The sequence below is a fragment of the Accipiter gentilis genome, chromosome 7 (genome assembly GCF_929443795.1).
Source record: "Accipiter gentilis chromosome 7, bAccGen1.1, whole genome shotgun sequence".
Classification (NCBI taxonomy): domain Eukaryota; kingdom Metazoa; phylum Chordata; class Aves; order Accipitriformes; family Accipitridae; genus Astur; species Astur gentilis.
The window spans coordinates 26,548,434-26,563,923 of NC_064886.1; the positions used below are offsets into that span (position 1 = coordinate 26,548,434).

The 15,490-nt window shown below is 38.2% G+C and overlaps 1 protein-coding gene across 3 annotated transcripts in view; it reads right to left on the reverse strand.

The window, feature by feature from the left end:
• The window catches only part of RBL2 (RB transcriptional corepressor like 2), a 26,142-nt gene extending 11,055 nt beyond the window's left edge, over window positions 1-15,087 (reverse strand). The window contains exons 1-10 of one of the 3 annotated variants that reach the window (XM_049806742.1): window positions 14,859-14,895; window positions 13,802-13,955; window positions 13,032-13,162; window positions 11,603-11,803; window positions 8,907-8,971; window positions 4,564-4,692; window positions 3,488-3,648; window positions 3,318-3,382; window positions 2,396-2,582; window positions 301-467 (exon numbers count right to left, since the gene is read on the reverse strand). In XM_049806742.1, coding sequence (XP_049662699.1) covers window positions 301-467; window positions 2,396-2,582; window positions 3,318-3,382; window positions 3,488-3,648; window positions 4,564-4,692; window positions 8,907-8,971; window positions 11,603-11,781 — 953 coding nt within the window. In that variant the 5' untranslated portion in view covers window positions 11,782-11,803; window positions 13,032-13,162; window positions 13,802-13,955; window positions 14,859-14,895. Of the gene's footprint in view, window positions 1-300; window positions 468-2,395; window positions 2,583-3,317; window positions 3,383-3,487; window positions 3,649-4,563; window positions 4,693-8,906; window positions 8,972-11,602; window positions 11,804-13,031; window positions 13,163-13,801; window positions 13,956-14,858 lie in introns of all 3 variants that reach the window. The other 2 variants (XM_049806741.1, XM_049806743.1) reach the window with 2 other exon arrangements.
• Between the last annotated feature and the right edge of the window lie 403 nt (window positions 15,088-15,490).

The window sequence follows — 15,490 nt, forward strand, 5'->3', positions numbered from 1 at the left end:
GCTAAGTAGGAAGAAGAAAAGCCTTGAAAATTTTGTATTAGCAGTTTACTGTTAGAGAAGTTCAGAACTGTTGGATTTTAAACGTTGCATGTTCTTACAGCCACCAGTCTCTTAATGACAAATGTATCTACATAAAGAGAACAAAGTCTTTTGAAATTTAAGTGTCTTTCTGGGTCCTATTTTACTCCAGAACCTTTCAAGACTGACTCACATTTTAAAGTACACTGTTCAGCATTAACATGTCCTATTAAAACTATTTTAAAAAATAGAATTATTTGGTTAGCTAAACATCAAACTTACCTGAGTATTTGCTCCAGATTTTCACTGGGGGCATTTTTCAGTCCTGCCAGCATCGTATGAAGGCGGCTCAAACTGTATGTTGCTATGGAAACAGGTGTTACATATGGGTTGCTCTCTTTAATATACTTGCGGCCAGTAAGTGGGGTTGTAATCCTAAGTGATTTGGACTAAAAAGACCAAAAAAAAGAGCATATAACTGTACACTGTTATAAAACTTAGATACATGTCATAACCTAGAAGTGTCAATCTGTAGAATTCTTACCCTGTGTTACGATATATGCCTGGAAAAAATGGCTAGGAATCAAAGAGCCCAAACTAGTTCACGTCTTAGATAATAGGCAGCAATAAAAGCTTTATCTGTGTCACTTGGATGTTTGAATCAAACAGTACAGTATAAACATATAAACAGAGAGGATGTGACCTCACACTGAAATGCAGATACTGGGAGTGAAGTGTGAAACAACTAGGCCAATCTAGAAAAAAACCCCAAAACCCTAGCAGTGCCTTCCTATCCCTTGAGTACTAAAGGTAGCTGTAGCTTATAGGAAAAGCATACTGAGCCAGGGTTTCGTTTCAGCAGGTTTAATTCTTAACATGAAAAGTCCTGAATCTAACGATTAGCATTTTAATTCATTTGCATTAGATCAAGCCATCATCACATCAAAACAACATCAAGAATGTTCCTTCAATTAATATACAGCAAAAACAATGCATCTTCTAATTATCTAACCACGCAACAACCAAGAAATATTTCCCTATTTTAATGAATACACTACATTCTGCAGTCTTCTCACCATGAAGTCTACCTCCCAATACTCCTCCCATTTTCCCCACACACTCTTAAGTGTGTTTTATTTCTGTTTCCATACCCTACCAGGAAAGATGGTTCCCCCAGCCCTGCCTTGGACTCCCCAAGAGCATGCAACAGCACAAGCATTGCAGCTGCAAGCTGCTGTCATACAGGCTACACTGTTTCATCACTACAGAAACCTACAAGAGTTACACACCCAGAAATATGCCAGCAAAACTAAGTGGTTGATTATTTCTTTAAACAGATCAGAAGCGAAGAATTAACTATTTGCACTGATTTTGCAGATAAGGTTATTTTGATCTTTTCTCTCCAGAACGTTGAAAGCCATTAACCAACTCTCACTCTGGAAAAGATCACAGAACTATTTCAGTGATCTAGACTGTTTTACCCTTTTGATCTCTGTAATCTAATTGTGCTAATAGAGCTTATATCCTTCTTTATTTGCCTGTCTTGTATCCTTCCTCCTTTAAGATATCTTTTCCATCTTCAGGAACATTTTGATATTCTGTAATCATAGGTATACTTGTCTGCATTCAAAGTCAGTGCCTGTTTTTCAAATGCTACTCTAGTCACACAAAGGCCCTGATAATTTTTATAGGTCTCCACTTTATTGTTCTGAAACATGTGGTGTTCTTTATCCTCTCAAAGACCATATTCTATGCTATTTCATTAGTCATATATAGACATATGTATGTATCATGCTTTTAGGCAAGCAAGGTGAAAACCATTCCCTAGTGATTTAACTAAAATTGTAAAAAGATGTAATATTAACACCTGAAGCACATCTGTTAAAAGGAAACAAAAAGAATGCATAGGGCAAAGCGCAGAACAGCTTTGCATACGTTAAACAAAAAACTCTACATATGAGACAGAGATGTGAGGGAAGGGGAAGTTGGACAGACAAGTCCAGAGGGCCCGAACAGTTGCAGGGCAATTCAGCACCTGCCAAACAACCATGGGGAATTGCCCCTTCTTTTGTGCTTGAAAATCTTCACCTAAAGATTTACCTAAACACACCTTTTTGGATAATTACCTAAATATTCTCTATACTGGATTTAACCAAAGAAAACTCAAATGCATGGAGAAATTCTGTCCCCAAAAACCCCCAAGTAAACAATATATCTAATCATTTACAAAAACTAACTCGGCTATGCTGTGCACACTCCCAGATCACCTTGAACAATAAAGATAGTAATTTCTTGTAGCTGCTTCTCTTCATCAGACATAGACTAACTCAACTTATTCTCCATATAAAAACAGCAACACAGACCATGTCGCACTCACCCTGTCAAAGTGCTGCTGCAAATTATGCTTCACTTGTACTCTTTCAGCTGTTTCCATTCCTGAAGTTGTATTTAAGCACCTTGTAAGAGTTCCAATTTCTTCATCTGCATCCTCCCCAAGAAATATTCGCTCATCAAGATTTCCTACTGACAAAACATACTCCTCGTAGGCCTTGTTGATAGCTTTACTACAGCAAAAAGGAAAAGACATACAAAACCCCCTTTATTTAGACAGTGCTTTGTTCACCTGCTTACTGAATGAACACAGTTCTGGTCTCTTGGAAGTCTACTTCAGAACTTCTTTTAACCCTGACTGAAGCATTGGAGCTCGTTTAAAATCTACAATATCTGAAACACGACAGAGGCAAGGACATTATTTTTCTATTACATCTGATAGCTTGCCACTTAGTATATCTGCAGGAGGAACATAATAAAATACTGAGAACTCATATTTGGCTGCAAGCTACTCAAAACTTACACAGCATCACATAATCATAAACTACACTTAACTGTTTTCATACCATTTAAAAGAAAATAAGTCCTACTCATAAGCATCTCTAGGTTTATAAAGAAAAAAATACCACCAAATCCAACTTTTCCCTCCCACTTCCCACTCATTCAATGTGCTCCCACATCTTTTTCATACTAATACTCTGAGTTATATACAAAAAAATCAAAACATAGAAACATAAGAATAAAAGCAGACATCAAGTAACACTATCCTGAAGAATCATTCATCTTTCAAATATGCCTCAAGACTGTACCACCTCAAAGAAAGGAACTGAAATGCAATGTCATGTATAAACGTTAATAAATACACAAGTCAAATACCTAGTATGAGTTAAGACACAGATAATAGAGCAAGTGCAATTGTATTACAGAGGGATACTAACACAAACCAAACCATGAATACAGTGACTCACAAGCTATCTCCAAAGTTCCCAGGATCTAGAAATCCAGTCAGATTTTCATCTTTTCCTTTTAAAAGCTGCAAGACAGTTAAGAACAAAGGATGAACGTTTCAGTTCTTAAAAAGGTTTCATAGATAATGAGTAAGGAGAAATTTTTCTACATTACAAATTTATTGACCAACCTTTTTGTCAAAAAGTTTCCGAATATATGGCTTCCAAAAATGTTCCTTTATGCCTTTTGCTTCTAAAACTAATCCATAATGTAATGAACACAGTTTTTCAATGATGCAGGGAGGATCAGATGATACTTTATAATCCTTACTATGAAAGTCATCAGGTAGACCTACAATTAAGAATACTGTATTATTTAATTTGGCAAATCCATACCTTGTTTTCTTATTAAACTTAAATTCTATGCTGTGTAGTCTAGGTAGTGTGAAATTAAAATGGTAAACTAATTAGATCCCTTGAAAGAATTATTAATTATATAATGCTTACTCAATTTGATGTTATCAAAAGTCAATTTTGAGTCAGATATTTAAAAAATTAGACATTGTGCGATAAATATTAAAAATATCAGTTCTAATAGAAAAATCAATCAAACACTTGTGAACTATAATATTTATTCAAATAAATTTGAGATAATGGTCCCAGTTCACATCTGAACCACTACAAAGTAAATGTGAATACTGTACAGCATTGAAAATGAAATATAAGTCTGGAAAGAATTACATCAGAAATTCAATGGAAACTTCTCACCATTCATTTGTATTTGTGGTTATCAGGTCAACCTACATTTCCATTCTCTTCTGAAAGAGAACAGTAGCAATCCAGAAATGAGAAAGAAACAATCAAGTTGCCACTCTCATATTTGAGAATTGGATCTTTCCAAACTGCTGCCTCATGGGAACTCTCCAGTCCGATTGTGTCCAATGACAACTGTGTCATTGTGCACTCTTTCACTGACATTAAAATGTCATTAATAGACATTTTTACTTTGGAACTTCCTTGAATGGTATTTCCATAGTAAATTAAATTCTTGACTTACTATATTATTGACAAAATTCAGTAGTCTGTTATTACATACAACATTAATAGATATCTAACTGCGTAGCCAGATATAGAAAATATTAATTCCCACGTATTTCAAATCACTATTATTCAACTTATTCTCTGCAACATAGATTCATACTCATTTCAGTAGCCTTAGAAGTTCATGCAGACTTTGGATAAAGATAGATAGCTTTCTTCAACATACCTTTAAAATTAGGATTCAGAAGTTCTTTACGATTAGGACACTGGAGAGCATTTCCATACACTAGATCCAAAGCACATAACAAGAGATGGTAGGAATTGACCAAGTCATCACTGATCATAGGAAAATTACCTTCAATATTAGAAAGACATAAGACATTAATTAAAATCAGCATAGATTTTAAATTATTTTAATCAAGAAACTGTTGATATTTGTATTACAATAAAAAATGGAGTCTTGGAAACACAGACTTTGGTGATTAAATATCTGGATAGAAATGCAGGTAGTAAAACAGACACACACCTAATAAAATATAGCAAATACAATAGTAAAATATGCTTTCAGAAACAGCAGCAACTGTGTAGGAACTCAAATATATTATACTGTTTTGAAAACAAACCTTACCAAAATGTTGATAAACGTGATATTGCAGACTCAGTCATTCACAGTAATCTGATTAATCAGTGCATAAATAACTTGAAGCAGCACGAACTGTATAATGCAAACTACCTCAAGGAAGAAAAAATTTGTTACCATAACTCTACCGTAACTACCATAACTATAACGGCAATTCAGGCCCCACTGTCTGGCAGAGTTACGTCCTTCAACAGATTCTTACTCCATCTGCCTGAAGCAGAATCTTGTTCTGCTTATAACAGGTGGGTGTATAAGGGGGAAGAATGGGTTCCCACTGAGACTTTCCTTTTCCCCAATTTTGCATTGCTGAAAAGTGTTGCAAAGAACTTTAACTTTTTCTAGGCTAGACCCAAGTGTTCAGATGTCCTAGAAAAAGCAAGCACCACCCCCTCTTTCAATTCCCCCCCATTCTCCAGAATGAATCTGTTTTGCTGGGGGCATGCTCATTATAAACAGTAATAAATTTAACTTTATTTCTCTTGTGCTTTACAAAAGAGTTAAAATATGTCTCTCTGCTCTGGTTTACAATGTAGCTTTATTTCATATACCTCTAAAGTATTTTTTATTTATCATCTTCCTGTAGAAAAAAATCCTTGTAACCTCTTCACTCTTTTATCACCTTTCACAAAGATTATATTCAGATTCATTACTCTTTACTGAACTCGTTTAGGTTTATGATACTCCTTTAAAGGAATGGCCATAGCTAAAAACACTCTTGTAAAATAAACTATACCATTAATTAATACCATAAATCACAATTCCATGAATTTATATGCACAGCATGATTTTTCTGTCACTCTTTCAATACTAATAACTCCTTTAGTCCTTTTTTTTCATTTTCCCAGGTAAGCTCCAAACAACTTAGCTGAGCGCACTATGAAGAACAGGTTTAAATACTTGAAGAAATCTATCACATAGTAATAAACTCACTCAGAACACATCAAACTGTATGTGTGAATATTTCTAAATTATGCTCTTACTTTTCTACCAGTAATGTATCAGTTTGTTCAAATTTATATTTAATTTTCTGATTCCACATTTGTTAAAAGAAAAATAATTTTAATGCAAATAATTGGAACTATTTAAAATAATGAAGCCTACAGGAAATTTGAATTAAGTGTACACATTTATCGGTTATTTCCAAATAACCAAATAAGGTTCACAGCAAAGCAATGAAAGTTCTAAGTACAACAGCAAAATGTTAATCAATAAAAATCTTAAAGAAGTAACTCTCATAACGTAGGTCCACTTTCATAACCATGAAGTCTAGCACGACAATTGTTACTGTCAGCACAGTCAAAAATAAATCTAATTTTAAATTACCAGTAGTTTCATACAAATGATTACTGAATGACATTTCAAACAATAGCTTACTACTCCCTTTCACAACGTAGTACCAAATAATAATAATAATAATAATAATAATAATAATAAAAAATAGTTAGTGCTGCAGAGGTATTTTTTTCCCATTTCCATTTTAAAGAAAAAGGTCAAGATAGAGAGTTTAAAGATAAATTCTTAAAAATAGTATGCAAGAATTGCAGTATCACTAAACAAAGTCACTATCTTACTTTGCAGCATATACCAGAAGTATGAACAAGACCTGTACTTTCTCCATTTGTGAAACTGAACGCAATGATCTTCAGGCTTGCAGAAATATCACAGAGACAAGCCTGAACTTGCCACTGATGTGCGGTTGCCATGATAAGGATTACTGCCAACCCTCAAAACACAGTGAACAAAACTTAACATGAATATTTAATGCCTGAAATGGGCAACATTTAGTTTCCATTTCTGTGCTGCCACACTTTAATAAATTTACCACTAGACACTTACTAATTTTGGAGTTTATAATTACTGTAAATTTTCCTTTTCCTTGTAAAATATAATTGACTATGTTCTCAACATGGTATTCTCTACAAAGTTAATTTGTATGTCTGAAGCTGCTCGCTAATTAACAAGTAGTTAATTGATGATGTAGTTACTCAAACATATTAACCAATAATTTAGTAATAGGAAGACTCATTAAGTCCCTCTGTACCTTGTCAACTGTCTAATCTACCTATAGAAATAGGGATTTTATAAAAGGGAAAAGAAAAATCTGTGATTTTTCAGACCGACCGACTTACTCCCTCAGCTGCCTAACTGTGCTAAAGTCCTGAGTGACTGGTACAGTACTAACTCTCCTCTGGATTCAGTGGAATATTAATAGGTATTTCATACGACTTGAGAGAGCTATTCTGGAATGAAAAAAACATTTAAAAAGATGAAAATCATACTGTTGCAAGGGTTGCAAGCAACATACTTGTTTAGGAAAGATTTCTCTTTCCCAATAAAGTAGAATTTGCAACCTATTGGAAAAAGGCATCTTCTGCATAAGATAGTGTTCAGTACAGCACTTGTGCAATACCACAACCTTCTTGATCTTTGTACAAAGATGTGATGGTGAGGGTCCAGCAATATCGCCAGTAACTTCTCCAAAAGGGAGCTGCTGGCAGCCCTCCACAACATGGTACAGTGTAGAAAGAAAGGCTAATCTGTATTTAACAAAGTTAGTGCCAGATAATTCAATATTGTGACAGCCTACTCTGTCCTATCCTCAAAAGCTGCCAATTAAGGAAATCATGGCACACTGCAGGAATCTCAACACTGATTCACTTTTAAACTGGGAAAAAACCACCCCACCACACACCCCCAAACCAAAACAAAATTCCTTTTATCACTTTCCTTGTAGAAATTAAACTATTAGTTTTCTTCTACTAGAAGTTTTCTTATGAAAAAATATAAAAAGTCTCTGGAAATTATTAACGGGCCTGAATCTACAAAGACTTTCTTTCAATGAGAAATATAAATTTTGTCTTTATTTTCCTCAAAACACTATCTTACTTATACAGAATTCCCAGTAAACACACATCCAAGCAGTACTTGAATAAAGCTCTAGGTATGCAGAAACTCTTTAAGACACAGGTTTGATGAGGAAAGACTTTACACTATATGTGATATGACTGAACAACTTAAGCCTAAAATAAGGATTTAATCCTGTTCCCCCCTGTGACTTTCTCTCCCATCAGTCATTATCAAGAAAAACTGCTGAAATCCTCTGCTGTTCTTATTAGTTTTAAGGCTACTCTTACAATAAAGGTTATACATACATTGCAATATATTGTCTGTTCATTGCATTATTTCTGCAGAAGCATATTAACAGAGGATCCCCTTATGTGTTCCAAAGGTATCTGAGTCTTCAAGACAGTCAGCCATTTATATATACACTGCTATGTCCAAAGTGCAAGAGAAAAATCACCCTCGCAAGACAGGCATATGCAGACATATTTAGTAATGCATATGGTTATTTGATACAGTTGCTGTATGCTCATTTTTTAAAAAGGTAGGGTGGCAAAAAGGCTATCAAAAGAATTAGAATGCTATCTGTGACACTAGTGTGAAAGTATTCACACCTGCAATTTTATGATAAATTTTTACTAGGTTGTAGAAAAAAAAAATCATTAAATACTTTCAGTGTTGCTGAAAACTTAGGAGGAATTTAAATATTCTTTGTTCCTAGTAAACATACATATGCACCTTAAGTTAATTACAACAACATCTAAATATGAATTCACTAAAATTCTAAGCTACTTTTTTCCCTTTGAATTACAGCATAAGTCTCCACAATACTGGAAACTTCATAAAAATATTCCACATAAAAGCTACCAAACTATTTGCACATACAGCTCACCTTAAAAACGTGGTAAAACATACAGTGGGTAGATTAAGACAGAATACTTTCCTTCAGGCTGTTCTGAGAAGGCCCTTTCTGCAAAGGCATTTCTGAATTCAGAAATGCCTGCACCTGTTCAGTGTTTAAGGATTAATATAAGGTAACAACTAACAAAGCCAGGTTTGCTGTATTTAATCCCTTTCAAATCACTTACCTTTTGCATGAACAAATAGCACCCAACAAAACTGGAAAACTTCAGTCACAGTACATGGTTGTCGTCTTTTGGGGAAAAAATACAGGAAGAAGACACCCAATAAGCTCAATGAATTAAGACTGATAAAACATCATACAACATTCAAATATTCTAAAAGAAAATTAGGCATTACTATCATGTGGCCAAAATCTTAAACCCTTCCCACAAAAACCTGACTGAAGGTAATACAGAAAGCTGCACCCTGGTTTAGTGGACACAAGTGGAACCACAGTCTCAGTCTGCATGTAATGATTCAAATGTCACTACAGCAGACCAACCCAGCAAATTCCATTAAGGATAGGCCAAGACTTGAACAGAAAATCACTGTAAACTTAATGATAAACATGGCTGGCCTAAATGTTTTCTTTTAAGGTAAAATTGTGACCTTAGTTCTAAAGAACAGGTAAATAGCTGAGTTTAAAATATACAGAAAATGTTATTTCTGCTTTTCTATACAACAAATGGTACATATTGTCAGTTGAAATAATTTGAGAGCCAGAGCTGTAATTCCTTCTTCATAAGCATTCTGAGCAATATAAGCATGTATAGATGTTGTTGGAAGAACACGTTACACCGTGTGTTGATATTAATATACTCAGTACAGGCAAGACTTTCAGACCTGTGTGTTCACAAGAGTGTCATCTATGTACTAATATAAACCATTTCATATAGTATCTTATACAATTTACAGAATCTTAAAATATATTAAATGTTTAGCAGAACCAAGTTCCTCTGCTGGTCTTTGTTTAAAATGCTTTCAGATAAAATATAACTCATTCACGAGACCCCTTCTTACATCAAAAGCTTTGCAGCTACTGAGGATTTGTTATTTCTCAATACTGCCACGTATAGTATACTGGATGGTTTTCCTAAATATCTTGCCTACTTTCACAGTTCTGGCTACTAAGTTTGGGTTGTGTTCTTGGTAACATGAAAATCTTGACAAAATAATCAACTTATTGAAATGTTTTTACTCCCCCTCCCCAATCAGAAACTATGCTCAAGTATTTACTGTGTGGATTAAAAAAACAAAATAAACCAAAACAAACCCAAAACCAAAACCCCCAAAACAAAAAAAACCCTTCCCTAGCACCAATTTTTATAACTCTACAGCATCATTCCTTGTTTCCATATAACATATCATTGGAAGTACTATATAATATACTGCAGCTCATCCCCAAGACAGGAGAACATTAGAGCAGCAAAAAAGATGGCATAGAGGTATGTTTTGTCCAATATTATCACATTCCTTCCAGGTTTTTTAAAGTGTAGTTGTCTAATATGGATTGTAAAACAGGCATGTGAGCCTCAAAAACAAGCAGTACTTGCACAATGTAAATAGTCTTTATCAGGTTTTCTCTGTTTCTAGAGCGCATAGCTTGCTCTGTAAAACTGTATTTAATATTATTTATTTCATTCAGTATTATATAGTTAAGTTGGAAATTCTTCCATTCAGGCCAAATTAATTCATTGCGAGGCCATGTTCTTTTCCATTTCTCCAGTAGTTTGTTCAGCTTTAATCTTTTACTTTCTTATTTAGTTACTCCATCAGGTTACGTAAAGATTACATATGTTTCACACAAAAATTATTAAGTATCATCTTCCAACTTAATCTTCAAAATTACTTTACATTTTACCATTCAAGCTAACCAACTAGCAGGGCTTACTCTTCTAATAATGGAATTATATATGCAGTATATTTTCATTTCAACATCAAATATTCATCTCAATACATAACTCTATTCCATCTATAGTCCAATTCTAATTTACTCACCCTTTGCATTCTCCAACAAAATCCTGTCTTTTATTATAGACTCAGATACATTTGGTTACAAATACCACTAAGTGATGTCCACAAAAACATCAAGGGAATAAAAAAAAAAAAAAAAAAAAAAAAAAAGCCAAAAAACCCAACTAAGAAATAGCCTGTAAATATTAGAAAAAATGAAAAGAAAATAAAAAAACCAAACAACAAAACCAAACCCCAAACCCCCATAAAAGCAACCAAACAATAGCACTTCACAGTAGTAAAGATGAAAGAAATAATGAATGGGAATAAATCAATCTCTACTAACTACCAGGAGAAATCACAAGCCATGCTAAGTGCTGACACAAACAGATGAAATCTTGTTAAGATCAGAATAACAAGAAAAGAAGGCTAGCACTTAATTTTCACAGCACTCCTAATACAAAAAAGTAACAAAGAAACAAAGCTTCTACTACAAAGTAAAATATCCAGAAGATCTGCATCTATGAAGAAAACTAGGAGACTTACTAGGCAGTGAAACAGGGTGAGTTGTTCTATGTGCTACTGAGGCCATACAGATCGTACAATGATCAAATTCTTCCAGCCTTTCCAATCTTAGAAATACTAATATTTCTCTTGTCTACAGGCTGACTTTAATCTCTCCCCTTTCCCCTGCCTCCCAAATCATAAAAACTTAGCAGCTTTGGGATTTTCTGCATGCTGTCAGATCTGACAAACTGAAAAAAAGATTCAAAAATTACTGCGAGCAAGGACAGACAGACCAACTCCAATATTATAAAGAACTACTATGAAAATACAGTCAAAACCACACCTAAAACAACCAAGCAACTTCATTATATTTTTGTAAAAGTAATGCTCCAAAATCAGTCTGGAAATAACAGAAACGTACCTCTGTTTTCTTCCTCTCTGTTGACGAGGTTGATCTTCTTGAGGATATCTGAAAATGTCCTGAAAAATGGGCTCATACTTCTTAAAAATTACTGCAGAAACTGTAAAGTTTCTCTCTAATCTCTCAGTTCGTTCTCTGAATTGGGAGGGTAGATTTGCCATGTCTTCCCACTTTTTCATCTTGTTAAAAAACTCGATCAAGCTGAAAATACCGAACAGGTTAGATATGAAAGGGTGAGGGTTTTTTCAGAAATACACAATACATTTTCAAGAAAAGTGCAATTTCAACTTCCCAAATACTGACAAAATGTCAGTCCTGCAAACATGACAATGTACTCAGAGCCAGTCCTTTGCCCATAAACAAGGATAAGCTCAGACAGCTTGCAAAATATTTTTATATCCTCGGTTGAGGACCATGTTAAATATACATTCACAGTTCTGGCTTTTCCTCACAAAGACACAATCAGCTCCAACAGTCAGATTACTCTGTAATCAGATTTCCCTCATCTTTCTGAATAATTTATTAACAAACTCTTGAGTTCTGCAATACTAAGAAAATTCTACAAAGTGTGAAAGAACCCTAAGTTTCAATAAATTTCACTTCATAAATTTGGCTTTTGTTTATTTTTCATTCCTTTATCTACATCTACTTTTTCAGTGTTATTTGTCTTTGATAGCCCAGATAACAGAAAGAATGTATCCACATTCAATTCCCTAAATTTGTGCTTTGGAAGAAAAAAAAACCAAACCAAAAAACCCAACGTTTTTAAAAGAACACTTTTGTATTGTTTAAACCAATAGCAATGCTCCAACAGTAAAGGAAATGGGAAGAAAAAGTGCATAAGAACGGGTTTTTTTGGTTTTGCCGATTTACTAAATTGTTACAAAACAATCAGATTGCTAATAAAGAAAGTCGATTATTTCAGGAAGTTTTTCTTCGTTGCTTTGTGGACATAAACATTTCAAACAAATTTATCAGATTCTGACATCACTTTAGTTTCATAAAGCAGGAAATGTGAAAAGTGAAGTCTTCTTACCAAAAAAAAGGTTAAATTGCGTGAATATTTTCACAGCCAAGTAAAAATGGTTTCTCATGTGAGAAGGTCATACTTTGCACACTCTTCAAAAATAGACTGTTCTCCAGGGACTGGTTTGTTTCTCCTTTGAGAGAAGGAAGTCAATCTCTGATTTTGAAAACCAGTGTTTTTACAGCATAGTAATAACAAATAGAACTGTCCTACTTCTGTGGCCATGAGCTATAACACAAAGATTCCAGTGATATGAATTCTATCTTTAATATAAATTCTATCTTTAAAAGCGGAAAACAAGACAGACGTTTAGCTTTTGTTCTCAATTTCTAAATTTCACAAGCTGATAAGCAGTCTTTGAGATTTTGTAAGTGTTGAAAAATTAGCAAAAAGAAAAGTTACCTTTGTTCTGAACAGCGCAAAATTCTGGTTAAAGATACATAATTTCCCTCAGCTGTCCCTCTGCTCACAGTTGGAATTGCTTTCCTACAAGCCACATACAAGGCACACGCTAGCCAATGCAGATCGTTCCCCTGTGAATTAAAACATCAGGTGTCTAAAAGACTTCATTGAAAAGAAAACTGTACTCTTCAGCTACACGCCCATAGAACTGTTTCCCACATGAATGCAGTTCAACCAGTGAGAAAGTTGATTCGTTGTTTCAAAGTTCTGTTGAGCTATTTTGTGTTTTTAACTACAAGAAGAAACCGGTGCTAAACAGATACTTAACATCGAACTGTGTCAAAACTAGAATTACATAGTTACTAGGTAACCTTATAAATTTCACGCCTGAACGTAAGTTTAACTGTATTTTTAGCGTTGCTCTTCTGCCCTAATGACATGCCGTACTGCCTCGGTGTTAAAAAAAAAGTTAAAATATAAAAGCTACAGTTCCCTGCTATCAAAACATTCTTCTGCCCTGAACAGACAGTGGGAACAGAAAAAGATCGTTTCATTTTTCTCCGTATTACACAACAGAACGATTAGTCAATCTGGTACCTAAAGACAGAAATTAATTCAAACGAAAACCTTTCAAATTCTATTCTCTCTCCTGGATTAAAAATTAATGTTTTGATAGCAAAAGGACAGTAAAAATTGGTGCACAGAAGTCTGAATTCGATGCTGTGGGTTTCTTGGGCTACATAGTATCACGGGGCCAGATGAGCACACACCTTCGGGGAAAACTCAGGTTTTCTTTCGGAGCTTCCCAGCCCCGTTTCCGATGGTTACGAGCAGCGTGTGACAGGGGTGCTGCCAGACCAAAACACTTCCTTCCTCCGGCAGACGCACGCAGCTCCAGGCACGGCAGGACTAACCGCCTTCCACCTGCGCGAAACTGCCTTTAGCTCTGCGTTGAGAGCCACCTGGTTACGGAAAGGGAAGCCCTAAAGAATTCCGATTAACTCTAGACAGACGTGCTGTTATCGTAAGCGCCACCTTTATTTTTAAAAAGCCACCCGGTAAAAGGCATCTGCCGGGAGATGCCATCTCCCAAACGAAGCGGGTGCGCCGCTTTATGACACCGTCTTAAAGAACGATCTTAGGAAACCTGCACGCCTTCACCCATCCACGAAGTTTTGCGCCACGTTCACGCAAAACCCCGTTTATTGTAATTGCGCCGAGAGCATCTAGACGGGCAACTGAGCGGCTACCGCTAAACGTCCCCCGAGGTGACCGCGTTACGTTTGTCCGACAGTAAAAAGACTACAAGGGTACGATGGCTTTTACTTTTAACGCTTTTTCACCGCCGAGACACGGGAATATCATTTTTTCCCCCGATTTCGGAGCTGGAAAGCACCGCAGCGCGGCCGCCCTCTGTGCGGACGGCGGGCCGGGCCCCGCCCGGCTCCCCCGTGGTGGGGGGGGAGGTCGCGACGGCCGCGGTCGCGGCCCGTCCCTCGGCGGCGCCCCCCGCGGCTGAGGCGCGACCGACCCCCGAGCGGGTCGAGGGCCGACGGGCCGAGGCCGCGCCGCGCGCGTGGAACGTGCCCTCGGCCGGCTGCCAGCTAACGCCCGGGCGGCGCCTCCGCGCCGGGCGGTGTGAGGGAGAGGCCGTCGCGCCTCAAGGGCCGTCCCCTTCCCCTTCCCCTTCCCCCCCGCTTAACCCTCTCCCTCCCGCCGGGCTGTCCGCCCAGGGCCGGTCGCCTCGGCGCGGCCGGTCGCTTCGGCGCGGCCGCTTCCCCGCCCGCGCCGCCTCAGCGCGGCCCCCCGCGCCCCGTCGCCCCTCACCTCCAAGGTGTAGTTGCGCTTCATGCTCTGGTAGCTGAGCCAGGCCTCGGAGCGGGCGCGCTCGTCCATGTTGAGGCTGCTGCACAGCTCCTCGTAGCGCTGCCGGGTGTCCCCCTCCTCGGCCGGCGGCGAGGGGGAGGGGGCGGCGGCGCCCCCCCCGGCCCCCGACTCGGCCTCGTCCTCCTCCTCGCCCGGCATCCCGCACCCCGGCGCTAGGGGGCAGCGCCGCCCCGCCGCCCACTGCGCTTGCGCCGCCGCCCCTGGGCGGCGCGACGCGCGTTCGAATCCAAACACCCCGCCGCCGGGCCCCGCCCCCGCCCTCCGCCGCGCCCCCTCATTGGGCGGCGGGCGAAGGCCGGCCCCGTCCGCGCCCTCGCCCTGCGCAGGCGCAACGCGGCCTTGGCAACGCTACGGCCCCCCCCCCCCCCCCCAGCAGGCACTGCGGCCGCGCTCCTGCCCCTGCTCCCAGAATGCAGCGGGAAGGAGCAGAGCTCGCTGTCGTCAGCCCGTACACGTCACGGGCAACAGCGGCGGGGTTTTGGCGGGGCGGTGGCCCAGCCGCCCCGTTCAACGGCAGGAACCCGCGCGACAGGTTGATGTGGCGGAGGAGCGGCAGGAGGGAGGAGGGGGAC